This window comes from Mus caroli, unplaced genomic scaffold (assembly GCF_978045245.1).
Source record: "Mus caroli unplaced genomic scaffold, Mus_caroli_1 scaffold_7, whole genome shotgun sequence".
Classification (NCBI taxonomy): Eukaryota; Metazoa; Chordata; class Mammalia; order Rodentia; family Muridae; genus Mus; species Mus caroli.
Genome location: NW_028227262.1, coordinates 98,935,668 through 98,960,031, shown reverse-complemented (window position 1 = coordinate 98,960,031; position 24,364 = coordinate 98,935,668). Strand labels below are relative to the sequence as shown.

Genomic DNA, 24,364 nt, shown 5'->3' with positions numbered 1-24,364 from the left:
CCCTGGCTTGCTCAGCCTGCTCTCTTATAGAACTGAGATTACCAGCCCAGAGATGGTCCCACCCACAAGGGGCCTTTCCCCCTTGATCACTAATTGAGAAAATGCCTTACAGTTGGATCTCATGGAGGCATTTCCTCAACTGAAGCTCCTTTCTCTGTGATAACTCCAGCTGTGTCAAGTTGACACAAAACTAGCCAGTACACCTGGGATAGTTAAAGGAAACAGGCCAGTGGAGGCGAAGGGCAGGGGCAGGACACTGACACTTGGCAAAGTAAGACGCAGAGCATGAGGGGTGAAAAAGGAGCTAGGTGTGACGCCACATGCTTGTGACCCCAGCACGCAGACAGAGGCTGAGGAATCAAGGGTTGAAGACCATCTTTGGCTAGATAGCAATTTTCAGGTTACAGCTGTTTAAAACAAACAAAAAGCACCCCCGCCCCAAACCCATCCAAAAGAAAGAGAAAATGGGAGGGGACATCTTTTCATACAGAATAAGATCCTGTGTACCAAGTGACATATCAACCAGCTTTATGAAACGATTACAGGAAAGACAAGGAAATGACATCAATGTACAGTAATAGCAAGGGGCTTTAATAAACCACGTGGAATACAAAGTAGATCAGCTGGGCAGTGAGGGGCTAGAAGATCTAAACTTAATCACTAGATAGATACTATTAGATGTATGGTAGGTTTTGATAATTATAGTTAGTAGAGAATATGCATTGAGTGCTGGAATATATCAGAATTTTAAAGTAAGCAAGCTTGTAAATAGTGTAGAGCAGTGGAGGTTTATGTACACTGGGGAAAGAGATGCAAGCTTTGGGGCAGGAAGCATCATAAAGGGGCCATCCTTCTATTTTCTCTGAAAGATGAATATGTTCACTATCTTAATATCCTTATAGTCTTGCAATATATATATATATATATATATATATCAAAGTATATACTTTGTATATGTTAAAATTTAGAGAACTTTAAAAGATAAATGACTGCAAAGCATATTGTAAGTTGGTATTATTTATTCAAAATACCAATTTATAACCATACTGATAAAATAGTCTCTGATATAGAAATCTTATGACCAGAAATTTTACCTATAGAGTACTCATAAAACCACACAACAATCACAATAACATAAATAGTTGGAAACAACGTAAATGTTTCATAGAAATTGGTTAAATAGTATGTTTAGATAATCTTCATATTAAAGTATTGTTTCTTCACGCATGCAAAATCTTCAGCGGCTCTACAGATGAAGTTATCTGTGCTGAAGAGGGGTCCTGTGGTTTCAGAGCATCAGTTGCTCTTGCAGAGGAATGAGTTTCCAGCACCTAACCTATGGTGGCCCACAACTACCCATAACTCTCAACTCCAAGGATCCAGCGCTGCCTTCTGTCCTCAACAGGCACCAGCCACTTATGTGGTGCACATATATCCGCATAGGAAGACAGTCACACATATACAGTAAATACATCTTTTAAAAAATGAAGTCTATGTGTTGCTTTAGGATGCATGGTGATTAGGGAAGTCTACAGTGTTGCTGTACCTCAAACACATATGATGTACATAGAGAAGCATAGCTGCTGTGGTGGCGAGACTGACTTCCATGTTCTTAGAAGAGAGAGAAGTACCTGAAAGGGAGCAGCAGTCCACACCTTAAATGGCCACAGAAAGCTGCTCTTAGCACTCACTGCTGGCAAGACTTGCGTGAATTGCTATGAGGATTGTTTGTTTGTTCTGTTTTTTTAATCTTTATCCATTTAATTGTGAATATTCTTAATTTTGCTGCAGTTAATTTAATGTACTAACATGTTTTCTTATATAAAGAATAATTAATGATTAACCATATCTACAAGGAAAAACTATTACTAAACATATTGGTAAATCTGACTAAAATAGTTAAATGATGAGAATTAGAGATGGTGATATCTAGATGTTTCCAGACTCAGTTGATATGCAAGGTTTTATTTATAGAATAAAAACAATTTTATGACTATACAATTTTAAAAATTCCCTAAATTGAACTCAAAGTTGTTAATCTGTTACAAGGAAGAAAATGAAGAGAAAGTAGATCTTCAGTTCAGAATTGTTCCATAAAGTAACTTAGTTGGGGTCACGGGTAGAAGAGAACCATTATGTTCTGGTGCATAGAGATAATTCGGCTGAATCTCAAGGCAAAATGTCAGGAAAAGATTTAAACACACCACTTCTGTCATAACCGTGTAAAATAATTCACGGGAGTAAATATATAGTTTGAAAACTATGGTTAAGATACATTGAAATGCTATATATATATTTTTTTTTTTTGACTGAAAATACACTATTGAGAATCTTTGATATACCAAACTGCATCCTAATTCTTGGCAATTCAGCTAGGAGCAAGACAGGCATGATTTCTGCACTTCTCAGGATTTAACAGGAAACTGTTTTAAATAAAGTCACAGTATTATATGTGTTTGGCTGAATTATAAAGTACTATGGATGGATGGATATATCGAGAGAGAGAGAGAGAGAGAGACTGACTAATTCTAATTGTAGCAGCCAGTGAGGTTGAAAATTTGCTTCCGCAAGATGAGTATGAATTAGCTGTGCAAAGGTAATCAAAGTTGTCTTATACAAATGGTGGTAAAGAGGAGAGGATTTGTCTCAAGACTAAGGAAGGATTGGGTGGTTAAAGCTACAAAGGTGGCTGTATGTAGATTGAATCCAGCAATGTATTAAAAGGCTTAAAAGCCTTAAAATTTACATTTAAATTACTTCCTTATGGGTCCTTACCATAGTTTAGATCTGTAATGACCCTCCCAAAAGTTCCCAACACATGATGCTGTTGGGAGGTAGCAAAACCTTTAAGAAGTAGGGCCTCATAGGAGATTTTTATTGAGGCATGTGCTCAAAAGTTCTGGTAGGTACCTTGGTCTCTTTTTCTCTTGCCCTGGCTATGAAATAAATAGCTCTGCCCTGCCATGGGCTTCTGCTATGGTGTGCCATTACTGGCCCAAGGCCAGTCAATCAGTCCAATGTGGAAACTTCAAAACTGTGAGTCAAATAGCCATTTTCTCTTTTAAGTAGCTTGTCTCAAGTATTCGTGACAGTAAGAGGAAACTATCAGTTATAGATAAGGCTGCATTGATAGTCTAGTCAAGATGTGACTATAGACAGGTAGAAGGGAACAAATGGATAGATTACTAAAATAACTGAAGGGTGGGATTGGCTCATTGTTTTGTCTACGTTTCTGCTTCTACCGTCTCTAAGCTTGTATGTGTTTGTTAGTCTCCTGCTTTCTCCCTAGCTATTTGTTTTCTCCTCTTCCTCCTCCCCTCCTTCCCCTCTTCTTCCTCTTCCTCCTTTTTAACTCAGATACTTTGCTGGTCTTCTAATAGGAATCTTGAAAGGAATAAAAACAGTAAAGACGTTGTCAATCTATGTTGTCATCTTTTTGTGTATTGGATTTCATTTAGGAACTTAGTTTAAATATTTTTATGTTGCTGTAATGATGCTACATACTTTCTAGTGTCTTGTGGTTGACAACTCAGGAAACCTCATATATTTTTAAATGTAACTTTTAGTTTTCTACATTTTCTATTTTAGTATTTTTGTAACTTAAATCCTATTGGGATATCCACTTTTCCTTTCTTAATCATTTGAAAAGTATTGTCATCTTCTTTTATATTAGTGATTCTTAGTACAAAATTTGTCTTCAATATATTTGAAATGACTTATGTAGTATAATTTATGATTTCCTCATATCTGAACATCTTACTTTACCTTTAAGTGGCTATCACTCTATTTAGGGAAAGTATTGATTTTTCTCTACTGCTCTGATGTATAGTCACTCTGGAAATTTTCAAAATGAAGTAGCCGTTGATTGGCATATTTTAATTATAGTGTAATTGCCTGATTTCTATTTGGGTTTTCCTTTATTCATGTATTCACTAATTTCTTATCTGGTTTTTATCTCATCAGAAATGCAGCAAGTTTTGGAAAACCTTACAGAGCTGCCCTCATCTACAGGAGCAGAGGAAATAGACCTGATTTTCCTCAAGGGGATTATGGAGAATCCTATTGTGAAGTCACTTGCTAAGGTATACTAGTTTATCCATAAGATTATTGAATGACTTTGAAAATGCTTTTATGGAAATCTTTTTAGTGGTCCCCGTTTTGGAATTGAGTTGATATACCTTTCTGCATAGTTAGCAAATGACACTTGTCCCATGATATGCAAAGATAAGGTTTACTGCCTTTTTATTCTACCTGTGGAGACAAATGCTTTTGTCCTGTTACCTTAAAGTTTAGATTTTTCTCGCATAACCCTGATATTTTAAATGTATTTTCTTAATCAACTTGGGAGCAAAATTACTCACTTTTTACAACCATATTCATGGTTTTGTTTGATTTCACTTACAACTTCCTGATATTTGCTTTGAGCATAGAGGAAGCTCAGTGTGTTTCTTTCCTGTTTCACACCTGCTGCCCCGTGCTCAGAGTGGCTCTCAGTGTTTTTGCTTCCAGTGAGCCAGGCTGATGGTCCCGTGGCTCTGCTATGGGGATCCCCCGTCTCCTCTTTGCTTTGTACTGCTAGAGTGCTGCTCTCACCTATGTGGGGTTGTTTGGTTTTGCTTTCATTTTTCATCTCTTTTTGTGTTTTAAGGCTTCTAAAACCATACCTTATCTACTGATAAAAAATGAATTAATGTGGCTCATTCTTCACATGATGAGGTCATGTGGTAAAAAGTCATGTTCATAATATATACACTTATATTGCTGTGTTTTGATGCTATCCAGGAGAGTGTGTACTTCAGCCTCCAGCTTGCCCTATGGCTTACTGTGCTGAGGTCAGCTTAGGCCTGTTGAAGTAAGGAGGGTATTTAGGCCCATCTATAAAGGGTTTGCCTTGGGCTCCTGTTGTCAGCAGGCCTTTTACTCTCCCCTTGATCTTACGTTGTTGATTGCCACTTTTTATTGTCCTTAATCTCACATTTAAATCTTTTAGGTAGATTTAGAATTTTAATAACATGTAAGACATTTTACAGCATGCTTGTAGTTTCCAAAGGTCTTTAACATACATTAGAGTAAATGACAAAGATCAGGGTTAGGACAGGTATTCTAACCTTGCCTTTTAACTTCCCTGCTCTATTTAGGTCAACATTGGGTGCTAGTATTTATGTGTATTTATTCTCAACAACTTCTGTAAGTGAAAAATGGGTTGGTTTGTGTCACCTATGCTGGGCTCTCAGGGGTTATCAGATCACTACTCTTAGCAGTTGAAATGGTTAGTTTACTGTTGTACATATTAGGAGCAGCTGTGTATTCTCTTTGATTAAAAATAATGGGCAGATAATGCAGGAGGGTGAAGTGCTGTGCCAGTGTGAGAACCTGAATTCAAATCTTCAGATCCCACCTAAAGCCTGTGTGTGTGTGTGTGTGTGTGTGTGTGTGTGTGTGTGTGTGTGTAAGGCACATGTGTGTGTTCATTCCCAGTGCTTCTGTGGAGAGATAAGCAATAAAGTCATAAATCCTCAAAGCTTGTTGGCCTATGACCCTGGCATAAGAAGCAGCAAAAACCAGAGAGACTCTGTTCCAAGCAAGGTGAAAGGCCAGGACTGGTATCCTAGGTGGTTTCTGCACTTCCTCTATGGCATAGTGGGTGTATCTCTCTCTTTCTTGTCTGTTTTTCTCTTTCACACACAGTATAGGTACACAAAAGATGAAAAAACAGAATCAATAATATCCAACATTTAAGAAGATTTGTAATAAATAAAACTGTAGTGGTAAACACTCCTACAGCGTAGAGACATTGCCAGGCGAGAAGGGAGCTTCGGAGTGGGTCAGTTACAGCAGTCTGGTGCTGTCGTGACAAGGAAGAAACTGAAAAGAAACACAAATCTAATTGACAACTTAACACTCGAATACCGTATTTGAAATCACCTCATTTGATGGATATAAGTATTAGGAGACTAAATACAGAAGGAAAAAATTGCCAATTTTGCAAATAGATGAACAGAAAAATCCCAGGTGAAACTCAAAGTCAAATCAAAATATAGAACAGAGATGCAAGATGCACACAAGATCTAATATGTGTGTACTTTTTATCCCAGACAAGGATAGGGAGAAAGTAGAAATGGTTTTGAATGTGCTAAGTACTTGAAAAGAGATGAGTGTTCGGTTAAACCCAGGATAAATGGGTTACTGAGGTGCCTATTGAACACAGCAAAGTGTATTGTGGCTACCAGGTTCTCCCAGCATCTGTCAGCATCACAGGCATGTGTCACAGAACCATTCCAGCTGGCCTACCTTGACACTTATCCTAAGCCTCTGCAACCCCTGAGCTCCCTTCTCTTCTGCCTGCATTTCGTCTATATAACTTAGCCATTTTGGCTACATGGGCTCTTGGGCTCTGTCTCCTGGTCTCCTACCTCTCTTGGTTGCTGGTCCCTTCTCTTGTCCTTGCTCTCTCTTTTCCTCTCTCACGCTCCCACCCCAGTCCCTCCTCTCCTGGCCCCGTCCAGTCTGGACCCTTCCAGGTGCCTTTGGCTGTTTTCTCCCTCGTATCTGCAATATTCCTTCTACTCAACAGTACCTTGCAGCAATCATGTCCTTGTTTTTTTCTTATATTGAGTGACATAAACTGAACAATTCAAGAAGTGAGAAATAAGAAAACATACCTAAGTCTTAAAACTTAAATGCAAAGTAAAATCTTTAAAGCAAACAGAGGAGGGAAGAAAGACAGTAAGAAAAAAATGGGTAATAATAAAACAAGAATTCTGAAATATCTAATGAGGATTTGAGATTACCTTTTAAGGTAACAAAGGGAAGCATCAGCCACCTTGCATCCCTTTCCAGAAAAAACAACCTGCATATACTAAATAAGATACTTTTTTGCAGACCAAAAAAGTTAATCTTCATTAGTCTAAAAATGTTTAAGAGAAAGAAAGTTCTTCTGACGGAATGGCAGAGGAAAAGAACTTTTTGTGAATAAGTATAAAATGCTCTTTTAAGATGATTTACGGTCGCCCAGCGTGGTGGTGCATGCCTTTAATCCCAGCACTTGGGAGGCAGAGGCAGGTGGATTTCTGAGTTTGAGGCCAGCCTGGTCTACAAAGTGAGTTCCAGGACAGCCAGGACTATACAGAGAAACCCTGTCTCGGGGGAAAAAAAAGATAATGTATGGTCATAAGCATTTAAACCATACTGCACATGTGTGTGTGTGACTATGATGGGCTCCAAAGTCGGGATAGACATAGGTGGACTGGCCCGCACCTGGAAACCAGAGTCAAAGTCATCTTCAGAAATCCCCAAATAGTAAGAGATTAAATACCATGCCTGAGTTGGGGTTTCTGTTGCTATAAATAGTAACCAGAAGTGACTGGGGAGGAAGGGTTATTTATTTAATCTTCTACTTTAGGCAGCAGTCCATCCCTGAAGGAAGTCAGGATAGGAACCTGGAGGCAAGAACTGAAGCAGAAGTCGGGGAGGACTGCTTTGCTGGTTTGTTCCTCCTGGCTTTCTCAGCCTGCTTTCTTAACCCGGGCCCACTTGCCAAGGGGTAGTGCCATGCAGTGTGGGCCGAGCCCTCCCCTATCAATCATTCATCAAGGAAATGCCCCACAAGCTGACTGTTGGCCACTATACCTGGACAAGTGGAAACCTGTTCAGAAAGTTCTTTCCTACTCCTATTTTATAGAGTACTGTCTGCTTTCCTCTAGGGTTTTCTCTTTCAGGTTTCTTTTCTTTTTTTAATGCACAAACACATTTTATTCTTTGAGATTATAATGTAATTACATCATTCTTTTTATCCTCCCAGCCCCTCATATATGCCTACTTGCTCTAATTCAAATTCATGGCCTCTCTTTTCTAAAAAAAATTATATGTTGTTACATTCCCAAAAAAATCCACACAGCCTACTCAGTGTATACAATACTACTTGTATGTATATATTTTGGGCTGCCCATTTGGTATGGGATAATAAATTGGTGTGCATTCTCCTGGGGAAGACAGTTTCTCCCACTCTCAGCATCCCTTAACTGCCTGCAATTCTTTATTTAAGCTCAAATCAGATAACTGTTACTTTTATCAAGTCTTAGAATGCTTTCTGACTATATTAATGTATGTCTATAAAACCAATGCTCAATTCCTCGAAGATATCTCAAACAGTATGTGCTGTGTGATTCCATCTTTGTAGCATATACATGTGCACTCTGTTTCAGGTTTCAGACTGAGTCTTGGATCTAAGTTTTTGTGAGGTGCTAGCTAGTTTCCCTCTTTTGCATGTGGACACTTGGCCTCCCGGGCAGCATTTGGAGAAGAGGCTGTCTGTTTTCCTTTGCATGGTTTTTGCCCTTAATGTCAAATATCAAATGGCTGTAGCAATGAGAACTCATGTTGGTTTTTTGTGTTATTCCAGGGCTCTGTGTGGATATGGTGTGCCATGTAGTTGTATTGCTGTAGCTCTACACTGTATTTTAAAGTTTGGAGTAGCAATCCTCCAGCATTGCTGTTGCCCAGGATTATTTTGGCTATATGGGGTACTTTCTGATTCCATGCAAGGTTTTGTCATTTTTTTTTTTTTTTCTGTGACGACTGTTTTGGGTGTTTGGTATTTCATTGAATCTGTTTATGGCTTTTGGTAGAATGGTTTTCTTCACAACATTAATTCTACCATTCTATGAGCATGGGTTCTCTTCCCATCTTCTAGTGTCTTTCTTCAGAGATGTGAAGTTTATATTATAGAGGCCATTAACCTTCCTGGTTAGCTTTATTCCTAGGTATTTTATTGGTCTTTCTGAGATTGTAAATGGGAGTATATCTATGGCTATGCTATCCTCTTCATTGTGTTTGGTTTTGGTGTAGAAGAGCTAATGGTTTTTATAACTTTACTTTTACCCTGCCGTATTGTTGAAATTGTTAATTGTTGCCAGTTTTCTGGTGGAATTTTAGGGATTTGTTTTATATATAGTGTTATTCATATGCAAAGAGCATAATTTGGCCTCTTATTTTCATATTTGTAACCCTTTAATTTCTTTCTCTTACCTTTTTGCCCTGGCTGTTGCTTCAGGCACTATATATTGAAAAGGAGTGGGGCTAATGTTTGCTGAAGGTTTGTCATATGTAGATTTTCCTATGCGGAGGCATGTCTCCTCCAGTCCTACTCTCTAGGACTTCTGTCTTTAAAGCATCTTGGATGTTGTCAGAGGCCTTTTCTGCTTCTGTTAGATGGTCCTTTTTTATAGGTTCTGTTATAGGTCTATTGGTCTCTCTGGTTTAACTTTGATATTTTGGATAAATCAAGAAATTTCAGTTTTAAAATCAGATTTTTCAACTTAATGGAGTACAGGTTTTTAGAGTAGTCCCATATATTACATATGTGTGTCTTGGGTGAATGTTGTAATGAGTCCCTATTAATTGCTGATTTTGTTAATTTAGATAATTTCCTTTGTTTTGGTTAGTTGGGGCGGGGTCTCTGTTGATCATGATTATTTTCTTTCAGAATCAGCTCTTATATTCTTTATTTTCTTTATTTCTATTTCATTCATTTCTGCTTTAATTTTTATTATTTCTTACAATAGGCTATGTTTGGGCTTAGTTTGAATTTCTTTCTTGGTTTTCTTCTTTGACCCATTCATCATTCAGTAATGAGTTACCTCATCTCCATCAGTTTATATACTGACTAGAGCTTTGTTTGCTGTCAATTTTAAATTTCATTCCATAATGGTTGGAAAAGAAAGATATGTGGAATTATTTTCATTTTTCTGTGTTTGTTACAGTTTGTTTTATGCCCCAGCACATGATGTGCTTCTGAGTAGGTTGTATAGTCTTTGGAATTTAGGAGGAACATCCTGTAGATAGGTGCTGATTTCATTTGATGTAGGGTATTTAATTCTAAGGTTCCTCTTTATTTTTTATTCAAAGGCCTAACTCCTGGAGAAAGTGTGGTGTTAAAATGACCTAAAATTATTGGGCTTGTGTTAATCTGAGTCTTTAATTCCATAGTCAGGTTTGCCAGGGTTTGTTGCATGGATGTTGGGCATTGTGATATTTTCTTTAAGTAATGATCCCGTGATTAGGATTCAGTACCCTTCTTTTCCTGCTTAGTTTTAGTTTGAACTCTTATTTTGTCAGATATTAGGATGACAGTGCTTACCTGCTTCTTGCTTCCATTTGTTTGGAATAACTTTTCTGTCCATTCACATTAAGGTGGTGCCTGGTCTTTAAAGCTAAGTTTCCTATAGATAATATGTGAAGTTATTTTTTAAATGTGTTTGTTAATTGTGGTCATCATGTTGCTGGTTTGTTTATTTTGATGTTAAAGGACTAACAAGTTTGAGAGACACTCTGTCTTGGTTTTTTGTTGTTTGTTTTTATTTTTTTATTTGATCTGGGAATGTGGACTTCTCTCTTTGGTTATGTGTTTGGTGTGATAATCTCACTGCCTTTAAATTGGGTCCGTGCTGGAGATGCCAAGTTAAGCTGTTGGGTGAGTTGTTTATTTGGACCAGGGAAAGATGGCTCCCACAGCCCAGAATTAGAGTTAGGCTGTGACTGCAAAGAGGGAGGGCAGCAGGCAGAAGGAAAGACTGGAGAGGAAAGGAGTGTCTCCAGTCAGAGGTGGCTCTCAGAGAAAGCAGCTTTGAAGGCCGCAGATCTAGAAGTGTATGGCTAGAGGTGGTGGGGTAGGAAAACTCAGGAGATGAAAGGGAGGAAGCCAGTGCCCCAGCAGAGGTGGCTCAGGGACAGTGAAGGTTCCTGGGCAGTCTGGAATGAGGTTTGTGGGGTGCCAGATGGTGGTAGGTTGGTGAAGGGCAGAGAAAGGGAAGGATGAACTTAACCATGTCTTTTAATTACTTTTCTGTTGCCTTGAAGACACCATGACCAAAGCAACTTAGAGAAGAGAGAGTAGATTGGAATTTACAGTTACAGTGGGTGAATCCGTGGCTATCATAGCAGAGAGCATGGCAGCAGGCAGGCAGGTGAGGTACTGAAGCAGCAGCCTGAGAGCTTACATCAGGTCCACAGACATGAGAGGCAGAGAGAGAGAGAGAGAGAGAGAGAGAGAGAGAGAGAGAGAGAGAGAGAGAGAGAACGAGGGAGCACTAGCTAACTGGGAATTGGATGGACTTTTGAAACCTCAAAGTTCACCTACAGTGATGCACCTCTTCCAGCAAGGCTATACCTCCTCTAACCCTTCCAAAACAGTTCCTCCAACTGGGGCCCAGACATTGAACTCTATGAATGCATATATTTATGCTCTATGAATGCATATATTTATACAGACCACCACACCAGGACAGAACACCTGAACAAAGACGATTATTGGGGTCCTGGGAATAGAACTAGGCTTGTGGCAAAATCCAGTTTTCTCTTCTGACATGCCAGGCTAACTGACCCATGAGCGTACAGAGCTTTCTAGTTTCCATTTCCCATCTCCCTATAGAGTGCTAGGATTATAAACTTGTGCAACATCCAAGGGAGATGTTGATAGTGTGTGAAGAAAATGCCCATTATACCTTTATCTCAAAATGTCCATCAGCTGAAGACTGCTCCCCTGCAGGGACTGCTCCCTCTGAGCCTAGTTAACGCTGCCTCTGTAATTCAGCCGCTCGCCATAGACTCTGCCTCCCTTTTCAGCTGGGGAGCAAACCCTGACTCGGGGTGTACATTCAGAGCAACTCCTTTCCTCTACAGGTTGCTTTTGGTCATGGTGTTTCATCACAGCAGTGTTAACCTTAACTAATACACCGTCTAATGATGTTAAAACTTTTAAGCTGATTTACTAAGAATCCTTTATTTTTTTTAACAATGTTTTATAGATTTATAAGTTTTCTGTGGTTTTTAAAATTTATTCAAATGTTTTATTTTTGGTGCTTTTATGTATGTTTTCTTAAGTTTAATTTTCAGATTTTTTTCCTAGCATATAAAACAGTGATCTAATCTGCAACCTTGTTAAGCTTGTTGGTTTAATAGTTTTTACTGTACCTCCTTGGGATTTTCTGAATGAGACCATGACATATGTGAATAAAAATAGCTTTGGCTCCTTTCCCCCTCCATTCTGAAAATCTTGTATTCCTTGATTTACTGCACTGCCTAGAACATCCCAGCACAGTACCCTGAACGGAAGAGTGCTACTGCTTTGCTGGGCCTCAGTGGGCATCATCTAGTCTCACTGACAGATGCGACAGATTGTGGGCCTGTGTTGTGTATGATTCTGTATCGCACCTGTGTTCTGTGTAAAGTTAATATCACGCTTCTCTGTGAATAGACTGTAGTATTTTTCTAGGTCAGGTTTCTGGTAGATTTTTTTATATGGCCTTTCTGTTATTAATTATGCTATTAAGTGTAATCCTTCTGAGTCTCATATATATTTATTATCTTTAGGACAATTTTTTAGAAAAATCCTTTAATTTTGTAGGAGTTGGTTAAATCCTAAAATTTGCTCACGTGTCTTTGACTAGAAAGTGCGTGAGGATGCCTTTTCCCTGTGTGCTCGCCAGTCCGGTCAGTACCAGGGATGCTGGGAAGAAAAGGAACATGTATGTATAGTTGTAGTTTGTACTTCTCTTTTGCACATAATTGTGTATCTGTTCATTTCTTTAGAAGTTTTAGTTTTCCTTCCTGTGAATTACTTTGTTCATATTCTTAATTAGTTGGTCAGTTTGTGAAAAGCCTTTATATAAAGAGAAATTAGCCTTTTTACCAGTAAAAGGCTTGTGTCTTGACGTTGCTGAGTCTTTATCAGAAGTGCTTTAATATTTAATTACATAAAATTAGACATTTTTTGCATGTGACTTGAAGCTCCTTGATCTTGTGTCACATGTAGAAAGTTATTTCCAATTCTAATATATTAAGATACCTATGTGGTTTTCCCTGAATACCAAAGTAAAGCAACCTTGCTTCTCTTAAAAGTTAAAATGGCAAATGCCCTTTTGTGGTGACTGGCATCTGTGTGGCTAGTTCTGCAGCTCCCTTAGCAGTGGTGCTGGGATGCTCCGTGCTGTAACTTACCTAGTAACATCTCACCTCCATCTGGATAGCGAGATGACCTCTGAAAAGATGGCTTTCCCTTAGGAATTCCCATTCCAGCTAGTATGCTCCTCCTTTGTGTGGAGCCGGGCTCTTGTTTGCTGTCACACATGCAAAGCAGGATAGAAATGGAACTCCCCCTGCCTTGTGTCCACCTTCATCAGTCTTATTCTGGGGTCTTGGTACACTTGTCTGGTATTTGGGAGTTTAGATCCTTGGGTAAAAGAGAAACAATTTTTACCCCAGCTAAATTCATTTCCCATTTATGTACCTTTTCTACAAAATATTTAATAAGGAATGGCTACATACTTAGCCCTGTTGTAAGAAAATAAAATCAAAGTTCAGGTATGAGCCTTGCTTTTTAATGGCAAAGGCAAGGTCACAGACACTAACATTGGTACCTTACTCATGCTATTATTTTTAGTAACTATATTAAAAAAAATTTCTGTCTGCAAGTATGTAAGGACAGTACTTGAATAAAAGAGTGAGAAGTTGTATAAGAAATTCTCAGCTCATTTTCCAAGGTGCACATGGTGACTAGGATCTATAGAACAACTCAGACATACCCAAAAGCTCCTTCATATCACAGACTGTGCTTATGGAAATAAAGACTCTCAGTGTAAAGTACAGAAAATCTCAGGAAGAGTTTTAGTGACAGTGTGGCTAGTCATTTTAAGAATGCTAGGCCACACTTTTGTCAGATCCCAGACCTCTCCGTCACAGCCGTGGCCTGGCTTCCCTGCTAGTGACAGGTGAGATGCATTTTTATTAAGTTATCCTGGTTTTCAGTACTGCCTTTTCTGAAAGAAAAACTCATTTGCCCCTTTAATTTTTTTTTCTTTTCCTTTTCCTTTTTAATACAGGGTCTATGCACTGTCCTGGCCCTTGCTGCTTACCTGGAATTTGCTGTGTAGACCAGGCTGGCCTCAAACTCACAGCGATCCATGGGGGTGTGCTCCGAGAGCACCTGCTCTTAACTGTTTTCCTGTGACCCTGTTAGTTTGATGAACTAAGTTCAAGTGGGCACTTAGCTTCTGAAAATTGCTGAATAAGTTTTGATGTTAAAGTAATTAAGAGGTCCCAAGGTTTTTACAATGCCTCAGAACTTTAATAACTCTATGTTATAACATTGGACCTGTATTTCTGTTCTCGGAGAAATAAAATTGATCTCTTAAAAACATTTGATGGACTCTGATGTCTCTGGCTCGTGTCAGACTCACTGTGTAGCTGAGAATGGCTTGGACTCCTGGTCCTCTGGCTTTCCCCTCCCAAGTGTTTCTATCACAGATGTGCCACCATGCCTGGCTGTGAAATTGATCTTGAATATATTTTAGAAATCGTTTCTCCATATTAAAGGGACTAGCCATAATTTCACTAAAGCCCTTGAGAATGTACGTACTGTATACTGACAGTCTTTATTTCCAGAAACCCAGTCTGTGATATGAAGGGACTTTTGGGTATGTTTGGGGTGTCTTCCAGTTGTACCCCCTGAAGACACTCCCTTGTCTGCCTTTAAGGGAAATATCCAAGTCAGCTCTGTACTGAAGACCTGAATTGAAGCAGTTTACAAACAGCCTTAGATATGGTCATCACGTGACTTACACAGGTAACACTTAAAACTTTTGACTTGGTGCCTGAACACAGGTATCTGTGTCCTAGAGAAATGGGGTCTTTACAGCTCTTCTAAGAAGAAAAGCATATAAGTCAGGGCCGAGGTAGGATTCTGAAGCCCTGGAGCACCAGACACCCATGGGAAGGGATGTACTGAACAAACGGCCCAGCTGCCCTGCTAGAGCATGCTTCTTAAAGCAGCAGTCAGCAGAAGTTTCCAAGCTTCGGAAAACTGAGGGGGTCCCCAGTCACACATGGTTGTATTTTCTCTAGTCTTTGCAAATTTTTTCTTAACCAGATTCAAATAGAATTGTGTATTTAAATCACAGTAAGTCTTTGACTTCCTTCATTATGTTTAATCAAGTCTGCTGCTTTATCAGTGTTTGATAACTTTCAAGATGTTTTCTTCTGAAGTCTATCTTAAAATCTCTTCCATTTAAGAGCTTACTTTGCTGGGTGTGCTGGTTCACACAAGTGTCCCCACTACTCACGATCCCGAGGCAGAAAGAGTTCTTGAGCCCAGAGTTCACAGCCAGTGTGGGCAACACAGAAAGGGGAATTTACTTGTCTCTCTTGGGGGAAATCACTCGGGTAAATCACCTTGAAAAAAAAAAACATAATGCAAACAAAATGACATCATTTACAAGTTACAACTTACAGATATTCTGTTTGCCTTCTCAGTGGTCTATACTGCCTGGTGACACATACAACATGAAAAACATCACAGCAGGATGATACTGGACATGGCGATTTCTGTTCAGCACTTACAGAAATGGCTTATAAAGCATCAGTGTGATCTGTCATCCTATGTGGTTTTATGAATTAAGTCTTAGTAATTAGCCGTTCCCTTTCTTTAGAATTAGTGAACAACTATTTGTCAAAAGAAAATGTGAAGGATGGAGGCTGTGTAACCTTCCTGGGTTTGAATTAGAATTCCACTTTACTCCTAAACCAGTATTCTAAAATGTCTGAGTCAGAAATAGTGTGGGCACAAAGAAAGAAAAGAGTGTGGGTTCGGTTTTTCTTCGTTTCGTTTTGTTTTGTTTTGTCAAGGAACATGCATTGAGGGAGCTATCCTCCTAATCAAAGTATGAGATCTCAGACCTGCTCAAGAACTACCTCCTCTGAATTGATGTTTTATTTAATTTTTCATTGCTAGGTATTAAACTCAATATGCATTAAGAAAGGATATTACCACTGTTCAGTATCCCTAGCCTAGATTCTTAAATATAAAAAATCGTAGCTTCAGGTATCTGAATGATGCTTTTTGTTTTTCTTTGGGGTGTGTGTGTGTTTGTGTTCATCTGTATGTCTAGATTTTGTTTTCAAGATGGAACTTCTTTGTAGAGCAGGCACTGGCTTCAAACGACCAACCTGCCCTCATAGATTCCCCAGGACCGGGATTAAAGAGATATGCCTGATTCACTTCCTCTGTAGATCATTTAAAAATGTTTACATGAATAATGATTATACTTTTATTCTTTTTTATACTTAATCATTTGCTTTAATAAAACATAACACTATGCAGAGTTCAAGCCTCTATTAGATACCTAGTTGGTAAGAAGAGGATATCACATGATCTTTAGATAACATTTGTCCTATTCATTTTTTAAGTAGTAATTATAAAAATGAGTATTTCACAGTTTAGAGACTAAAGTTGTCATATTTTATAGTTTATAAAATCTATCTATTGCCTGTGATTAAAATATTAAATATGGCTTTAGTAAATTAAACCTCTAATTTTTTTCTTATATTTGTGTGTACGTGTAGACATACCCCAGTGCTTGTGTGGAGGTCAGAGGACATGTTTCAGGAGTCAGTTTACTCCTGCTCTATTGGTCCCAGTGATAAAACTTAGGTTGTCAGGCTTGGCAACCAGTACTTTTACCCCAGCTTGCCTACCCTCTAATATCTTTTAGAACTAAGAAATTATAAACCAGTGTAATATCAGCAAGATTACTTTAATCCCCTCTTATCTTTTCAGGCTCATGAGAGACTTGAAGATTCAAAGTTAGAAGCTGTGAGTGACAATAACTTGGAATTAGTGAATGAAATTCTTGAAGATATCAGTCCTCTGGTTAGTGTGGATGAAAATGTGGCAGAGCTAGTTGGGATACTCAAGGAGCCTCACTTCCAGGTAACCTGCCCATGCCCTCTTCCCACGGCTTTCTCCTTAGAAGCTAACTTCCATGCTGAAGTCTTTCAGTACTATTTGGGGCTTGTTTTTAAGTTCTGACTTAGGTATTCTAATATCCTGAGGCTAAAGGAATGCCAACACACACACATGGCTATGTACAGCCCAGAAATACACAGTATTGCCACAGAAAGAAATAACCTTGGCTTTTCCTTGGTATCATCAGTTAGCCCTGACTCACCTTCAGACATCCTCCTAGGAAAAGCTGTGACACCACCACTGCCTGGGTTGGTTTGTTTGGCTTTTTTTTTTTTAATTACTGGGTGAGGGGCACACCCCATGGCAGATATCACCATGGCAGATATATGGAAGTCGAGACCCCTGGGAGTCTGTTCTCCCTTTTACCATGTGGGTCCCTGAGACTGAACTCAGATCATCAGGGTTTGTGGCAGGAGCTTTTACCCTCTGAACCATCTCGGTGGCCATTTTCGTCATTAGTATCACTGTTTCTCATTCTGCTTTTATTCTAGTATGGAACATTTTAAAAATTGTTTCAGGATCAGGGTGAATTCAGTGAAACCCATGATGAAAAGATAACAGGAAAGGTTTGTCTAGCGATAGGGACTATCACATAGTGTTCTTCATTCTATAGATTCAAAAAAACAACTGACCTGTGAGTGAAAGCAGTTTCACAAAGAAAAAGGCACTTCAGAACAGAGACAATGGGAGTTTTAATTTTCACCCTGTAATAAGAGTGTGTGGCAGTAGAGAGGAGGAGGAGGAGGAGGAGGAGGAAGAGGAAAGTAACAAGTATGTCAGCCATGTGTGCTCACTCACTGTGACAGACATTGCATCTTAGCAGAAAAAGAAAGTGACACTGTTTTCTCTGCACTCTTTGTCCTCAAAATTAGATAGTAATACTCTTTTGCTTTTTTAAACCACTTTATGAGAGGCTAAGTAATTGAGTTTATGTAAGGCAGTGTGAAGTATTTGACTTCTATCTTTTATCAAACTGGGAAACCTTGGGGCCAGGATACTAGACATATGAATTAACAGTCTGTGTGGGATCCCCAGTGCCAGCCTGAGTGTGGTGCTGAGTTGCAGAGACTAAGCTCAGAGTCCCACTTCCTGATTCTATCTGGTTGGTTTTCTGATGTGGTATTTACTTGTAGAAGTTCTTACTAAAGGATTAATAACTGACTCAGTTCTCAAACGCATTACTTTGAACTTGAATGCACCTTAAATGCTGATGCAAAATGAGTATCGGAAAATGTAGAATACCTGATTGCTACCTTTTGGGACTGAAATCGGTACCCTGATTACAGGCTGTGACATCTTATCCTTTCTTTGAAATCTCTCCACTGGGAAGTAACCTAGTGTACTGTCATCTTTTTGTCACACAGATGCTTTCTTACGGGGGTGGGGATGGTTCTTGTTTCTTTGTTGGGATAGGTCTGGTTGCAGAGCACAAGCGGGACTCGGCCTGCAGAGGGCAGGGATTATAAGCATGCCTCACCATAGCAGGCCAATGCTATACTAAGTTACCTCTAGATCAATGGTCCTCAACCTTTGGGTCTCGACTCCTTTACAGGTTTAATGATTATTTCAGGGTTCTACAACTACCAGAAAACAAACAAACAAACATGAATTTATGTTATGATTCATAACGCTAGAAAAATTACAGTTATAAAGTGTTAATGAAAATAATTTTATAGTTGGGGTCACCACAACATGAGGAACTGGATTAAAGCATCACAACATTAGGAAAGTTGAGAACTACTTCTGTACATAAACACAAATTAATAATCCTTGCCTAAATCAATATTTTCATTAGCGATTACAAAATAGCATTTTCCAAATTGCGTTATTTTATATATGTGAGCTGGCATTGTTCTGTGAACCCTGAGTTTATCTCCAGCTGGCCTTCTGCCTGTAATATGTCCTGCTGGGAAGGTAGCGAAATGATGAGTACTCTTCTTTACCAGCTTTATGAAAACATCATCTCCAATTAGTAACAAGTGAGCCTTTTAGTCCTTTTCTTTGCTAAATAATTTTATGCACCTGGGTTGGTTGGGTGGTTGATTTTTTTTTTTCTCTAAATGTGGAGTTTCAATTCTGTAGAATAGTTAGTCCTTTTGGCATTCAAATTATCCTGACTTTAACCAGGGGTGAGCAGCCTTTTTGTATACAAATATGGAGCTCCTGAAAAATTCTTGACCGGAGAGATAAAATTATATTAATAGTGTTTCATGTAGTCACAGGAGCAAAAACTCTACCTCAAAATAGAAGCCCAGGTTAGAGCTTTGAGTAGCTTCCAACATTTATAGGAAAACGTCTCATAGAGATTTCTAAGTTCTTTTCCTTTCTGAGTTTTTTGATGTGTGTATGTATGTTTCCATGTATGTTTCACCTGTGTTCATATATGCAAAGTCTAATGAGCAAAGTCTGATGTATGTTTTCCTCAGCTACTCCCCTCCCTTCCTCTTTCCCTTCCTCACTCACTCCCTCCCTTCTCCTCTTTGTTTCTTTTTTGAGACAGTTTATCACTGGTTGGCCAGCAGGCCAGAGCTATCCTCTTGTGCCCACTTCTCAGAGCTGGAACCCAGGCACACACTACTCTACCCAGCTTCTTACGTGCATGCTAGGAATCTTGCACAGTACTCAGGCTTGGGATCAAGCACATATTTCTCTGTCATTTCCCTAATGCTGGTTTTACAGTATCTCTGTAAATGACTTTATGAAATTTTCAGAAATTGCCAATTAAGCTAAAACCCAGATTGTTTATTTCTTGAATGTGTTGATACTTGCCACCTTCTTCTGGTTTGATTTATTATGTTTCAACTTGTATTCTGCATACTCAGAAACTTTTTAACTTAGTGTTATTGCAAGTAGTGAATTAAAACTTAACTCCTTTAGGATAAGGAATTTTTAAAATATTTACTATAAAAAAACTGATATTCCTGGACAACTACCTCAAAATCATCCATAATAGCATACATTCCGGACATTATATCTGGAACCATTTCTCATTCTTTTTTCCTTCCTTTAGTTTATCTTTTATAGACTAAATCCTCAATTGGTAATAGGCAAATTCCTACTAGTGATGGAAGTTGCTGATATTTTCTCGTAGGTATTTTAGCATACCTTTTGTACATGTCCAAAGTATATCATATTGCTCACATATCAACATAATAAAAATTAGGGTCTTTAATCACTCAGATTTTTTTTTTTTTTTTTTGGTACCGTATAGATAGGGATTAGTGGTAAAGACAGAAGAGGGTGCTGGCCCTGCTGATAGGAGATCTGTTCGTCCCTCTGCCAGGTTTCGAAACCCAGGTTTGGTTTCCAGTGAACATAACACTTTAAAATGAAAATATGTGACTAAATTCTACTAGTCTCTTCAAATCTGAAAACCTGAATATGATACTGTTTATGATAATAAAATGATTTCATTTTACTTTTTCAAAAAGGATTATATATGTATTTGACATAATTCATGTTGGGAATTTAATAATGTGTCCTTAGAAACTTTTTGTACTCTACAGTGATAATGAACTAATAAATTATTCTTAGCAACTCGTTCCACCAGTAGCTAATATTCACAGGGTGTTTTGACTCCTTACAGTCGCTCCTGGAGGCCCATGATATTGTGGCGTCAAAGTGTTATGATTCGCCTCCTTCCAGCCCAGAAATGAATATTCCTTCTCTCAATAATCAGCTACCAGTAGATGCCATCCGTATTCTCGGGATTCACAAAAAAGCTGGAGAGCCGTTGGTGAGTAGACAAGTGACTGCTGTCTTAGATCTGAGTTGTAGCGCTGCCCAGGCTGCTCTCGATTCACTGTGGGAACCACCCATGCTCCTTCCATCAGTCTTGTTGGCCTTCATAGAAATACACAGCAGACAATCTGTCCGTCTTGTAGCCTAGGAAATGTAATCAAAATGAAACCTTAAACGGACTTAGAAACTATAAATAGACCAGTGGGAAACAGGAAAACAGTTTTATTTCTTCACAGCCTTTTAGAAATTGTCTGTTTGTTTAGTAATAATAACACCAAACCAAGAAATTTGTTTTTAAAATTTAAAGTATATAAATTTAATAAACTTAAATATACTTAAATTATAAAATTTAAAGTATATACTTAAGTAAGTTATACTGAAGTATTAAAAAGTACAAAGTAGTGAAGTTAATTACTTCCTCTTAAACTTTTTACTTGTGGTTCCTAAAAGGAGTGATGTGGCAACCAGGACAAGTCAGCGCTCTCTGCTGCTCCCTTTGTCTGTGGAGTAAAACTAGATTTCAAGGGCTAACCCTTAAAATGGCTGGTCTCTGATTTCACAACTGCACTTTATTGAGATTGGACAGGAAAAGACATGGGAACAGAGTTCACGAGCCTGGTTTCAGAATTATTTTGCTTGTATTTGTTGATGTTTGCATGTTTGTTTGTTTTTTTCAATTTTCTATAGGGTGTAACATTTAGAGTTGAAAATAATGATCTGGTAATCGCCCGAATCCTTCATGGAGGAATGATAGATCGACAAGGTCTGCTTCACGTGGGAGATATCATTAAGGAAGTCAATGGTCATGAGGTTGGAAACAATCCAAAGGAATTACAAGAATTATTGAAAAATATTAGTGGAAGTGTCACCCTAAAAATTTTACCAAGTTACAGAGATACTATTACTCCTCAGCAGGTTAGTAATAATTTCCTAGATGATATTAAGAATATTTTTTAGTCACTCACTTAGATAGGTGCTTAGTTGTTACTATTTTGCTAAAGAGAGTTTGTCTTGGTAAAGTTTTGAATTTTTATGTAATGTTATATTAATACTATAAAGGAAATAATAAGACATGTATTATTGAACATTATGAACCCTGGTATTTGGGCAGCCTACAGGGAGGTGTCAGAATAATCGTAAAGCCTTTTTTAAAACTTAATGTTGTTGAAAACATTTTTGACATCACTTGTTTTTCAAACATTACGCTAGGGCCTTTGAGATGGTATGGTCTAGATTACCTCCAGGTTAATGCTTTGAAATATGTTAAATGGCAGACAGTGTCTTATACGTTAAAGATGATCTTGGACACTCAGTTTTCACTCATTTCACATTTATTTTGGGTAAAATGAATAAATGAACAGGAAAATGTGCTAATGATAGAGATTTTTCGATCTCTTGTAGTGATCATGATATAATCCTAGTTCTTGGGAGATTGAAACAGAAGGACCCCAAGTTTGAACCTTAGCCTGGGATATGTACTGAAACCCCCTTCCCCCTCATTGAACCTTAGCCTGGGATACATACTGAGACCCCTCCCCCCACATTAAAGAAAAGATGGAGATGGATAGCATTCTAGTTTTGAGCTATTCCTTAGAAGATAGGACATACTACTTAACCATGATTCTCTTCTACAGATAAATCAGATCTAAGAAAATAGTAAACATTGACGTAAAGGTAGATATCTGTTTTAGTTTCATCCCTGTTGCTATGACAGTTAAAACTAACCATATTACCTTACTTTACAAAGGCAGCATTCAATAATACAAAAGAAGAGAAGACATTGGAATTTAGACTATCGCTGTACTTCTGGGACTGCCATCACATTATTTGTGTATTTCCATTTGTGATAAAATGAGACCTTTTTGAACCTGATTGTGTTGGAAGAATATTTGTTATTTTATTAGCTATTAGTTAGAAATGGGAATTTTCCTCTGTGGTCCCAACCAAAACTGTACAATTAAGTCCCTTGTGTATTAGTTACTTTCTCACTCTGTAACAACGTGCCTGATGAAAGCAACTGAAGGAAGAAAGGATATACTTTGGCTCACAATTTGTCAGAACAGTTCACGATGTTGGGAAGATCTTGGCAGCAAGAACGTAGGGCAGCTGGTCACAGTGTGTCCACAGTCAGGAAGCAGACAGAGGCGAATGCTGGTTCTCAGGTCACCTTTCCTTGTTGTGTCAGTCCAGGACCCCAGCCCATGGGATAATGCCGTTCCTCTCAGTTAAACTTTCTAGAAATATCCTCCTAGATGCTCCACAGGCTGATTTCCAGGCTGATTTTTAGTCCTGCCAAGTTGATGATAATCATACTGTGTATGTGTGTATAGTGGACTTTGCAGGTAAAACCCTCTTTGTTTCCTGTGTAAATTTGGTAAACTGACTAGCTTACTTCACTATATGGATATTTAACTTTGGTTCAAGCATAAACTTTTCCCCACTCTATAATGGGGTTTCTGGACTTTATCTAGCCTTTACTAGGGAAGAGGATTCAAGTTTGAAGTAGAAAGAAGTAGTCGTATGGGCCTGCACAACGGTCTCTGGCACATCCGACTCTGGAAAAGAAGAAGCACCATTGTGGGAGCCTCCAGCTGAACTTGGATTGGGACTTTTTTTTTATGAGCAGATACTGATTATTTTGAAATAGCAAGCATAACCCAAGACTGTTGAGGACAAATCTTGGACATCTAAGAGATGCTGTGAGTAAGGAAGGGCATTTGCCCTATACAGTGGACTTTCTCCCTTAGGAGCTATGTCATCTAATGCACTAGCTCCACCCCAGATCATCCCCAGCTACTATGTTGCTTTCTGTAGTCTCAGTTACCCAGTCAAGGAAAGTCTAAAAGTACTAAGAAAATTCCTGGGATGACTCATACTTTAAGTGTGCGTTATTCTGTGCATGGTGAGGAACCTGTTCTTCATGCTTTACGTCCACCCAGAACCTGAATCATCCCTTGTTCAGAGTACTGTATGTAGTACCCAGTCCCTAGTAGCTTCCGCAGTTAGCAGGACGCCTATGCTGGTGTATCAGCTTGTATTCGCGTAACCTGTGCCGAGCATCACAACCATAAAGCATAAGCACTGGCAGTTGAGCTATGCCAGCTCAGAAGCCACGGGGTACTTCTCAGGTGTAATGGTAAACAGCTCTCAGTCTAGCAAGTAAAGAAACACTACTGAAGTTGCTAAGATCAATGGTAACGACAGATGTCTCGACAAGATTGTAAAAGAAAAGAAATATGCTGCTTGACTGAGTGGTCTGAAGCAGTAAGTTTTGGCCATGGTGTGTGTTAAGTGCATACTTAACAGTAGGTTATAAAGCTGAGTGCTTTCATTGTACATCTTGGAATAGGCCTTCCATGGATCCCTGTGCTTGGAGCCTATTGTAGTTCTGTAGTTCGCTGTGAGAGTAGAGGGAAACCCGAAGCTCTCCTGCCAGGGCCATGTTTTTTTCAAAGCACAGTAGATCCTGTTTGTCAGAAACACTTGGGATTCTGGCTTGCAGTCCCAACTCTTCTTTGAGGCATATGGTGTGCATTTTACAGTTTAAGAACTGGGTAAGCTAGAAGTTGTAGCTACTTTGGAAGTCATATATGATTTAGGTTTTAGAAAGGTATAAATAATTGTACTTAGAAGCCTGTGTCAGTTTTTTGTCCCTATGAAAAATGGTTTAGGGAGCAATTTATTTTGTTTTAGAAATTTCAGTCTAGGGATACTTAACCACATTTCTGGGCTGTTGTGGCAAAGTATGACTGTGGAAAAGCAGGGCAGGGCAAAGTTGCTCACCATAGGAGGGCTGAAAACAGAAATAGGGGCAGTGTGCATCCT

General features: G+C 38.8%; 1 protein-coding gene across 5 annotated transcripts in view; it reads left to right on the top strand.

The window, feature by feature from the left end:
* Positions 1–24,364, top strand: part of Pals2 (protein associated with LIN7 2, MAGUK p55 family member) — a 90,362-nt gene that overhangs the window by 30,495 nt on the left and 35,503 nt on the right. For all 5 annotated transcript variants that reach the window (XM_021165217.3, XM_021165218.3, XM_029478381.2 and 2 more), the window contains exons 2-5: positions 3,964–4,082; positions 16,610–16,762; positions 20,385–20,534; positions 21,227–21,454. In XM_021165217.3, the coding sequence (XP_021020876.1) occupies positions 3,966–4,082; positions 16,610–16,762; positions 20,385–20,534; positions 21,227–21,454 (648 nt within the window). In that variant the 5' untranslated portion in view covers positions 3,964–3,965. The remainder of the gene's footprint in view (positions 1–3,963; positions 4,083–16,609; positions 16,763–20,384; positions 20,535–21,226; positions 21,455–24,364) is intronic.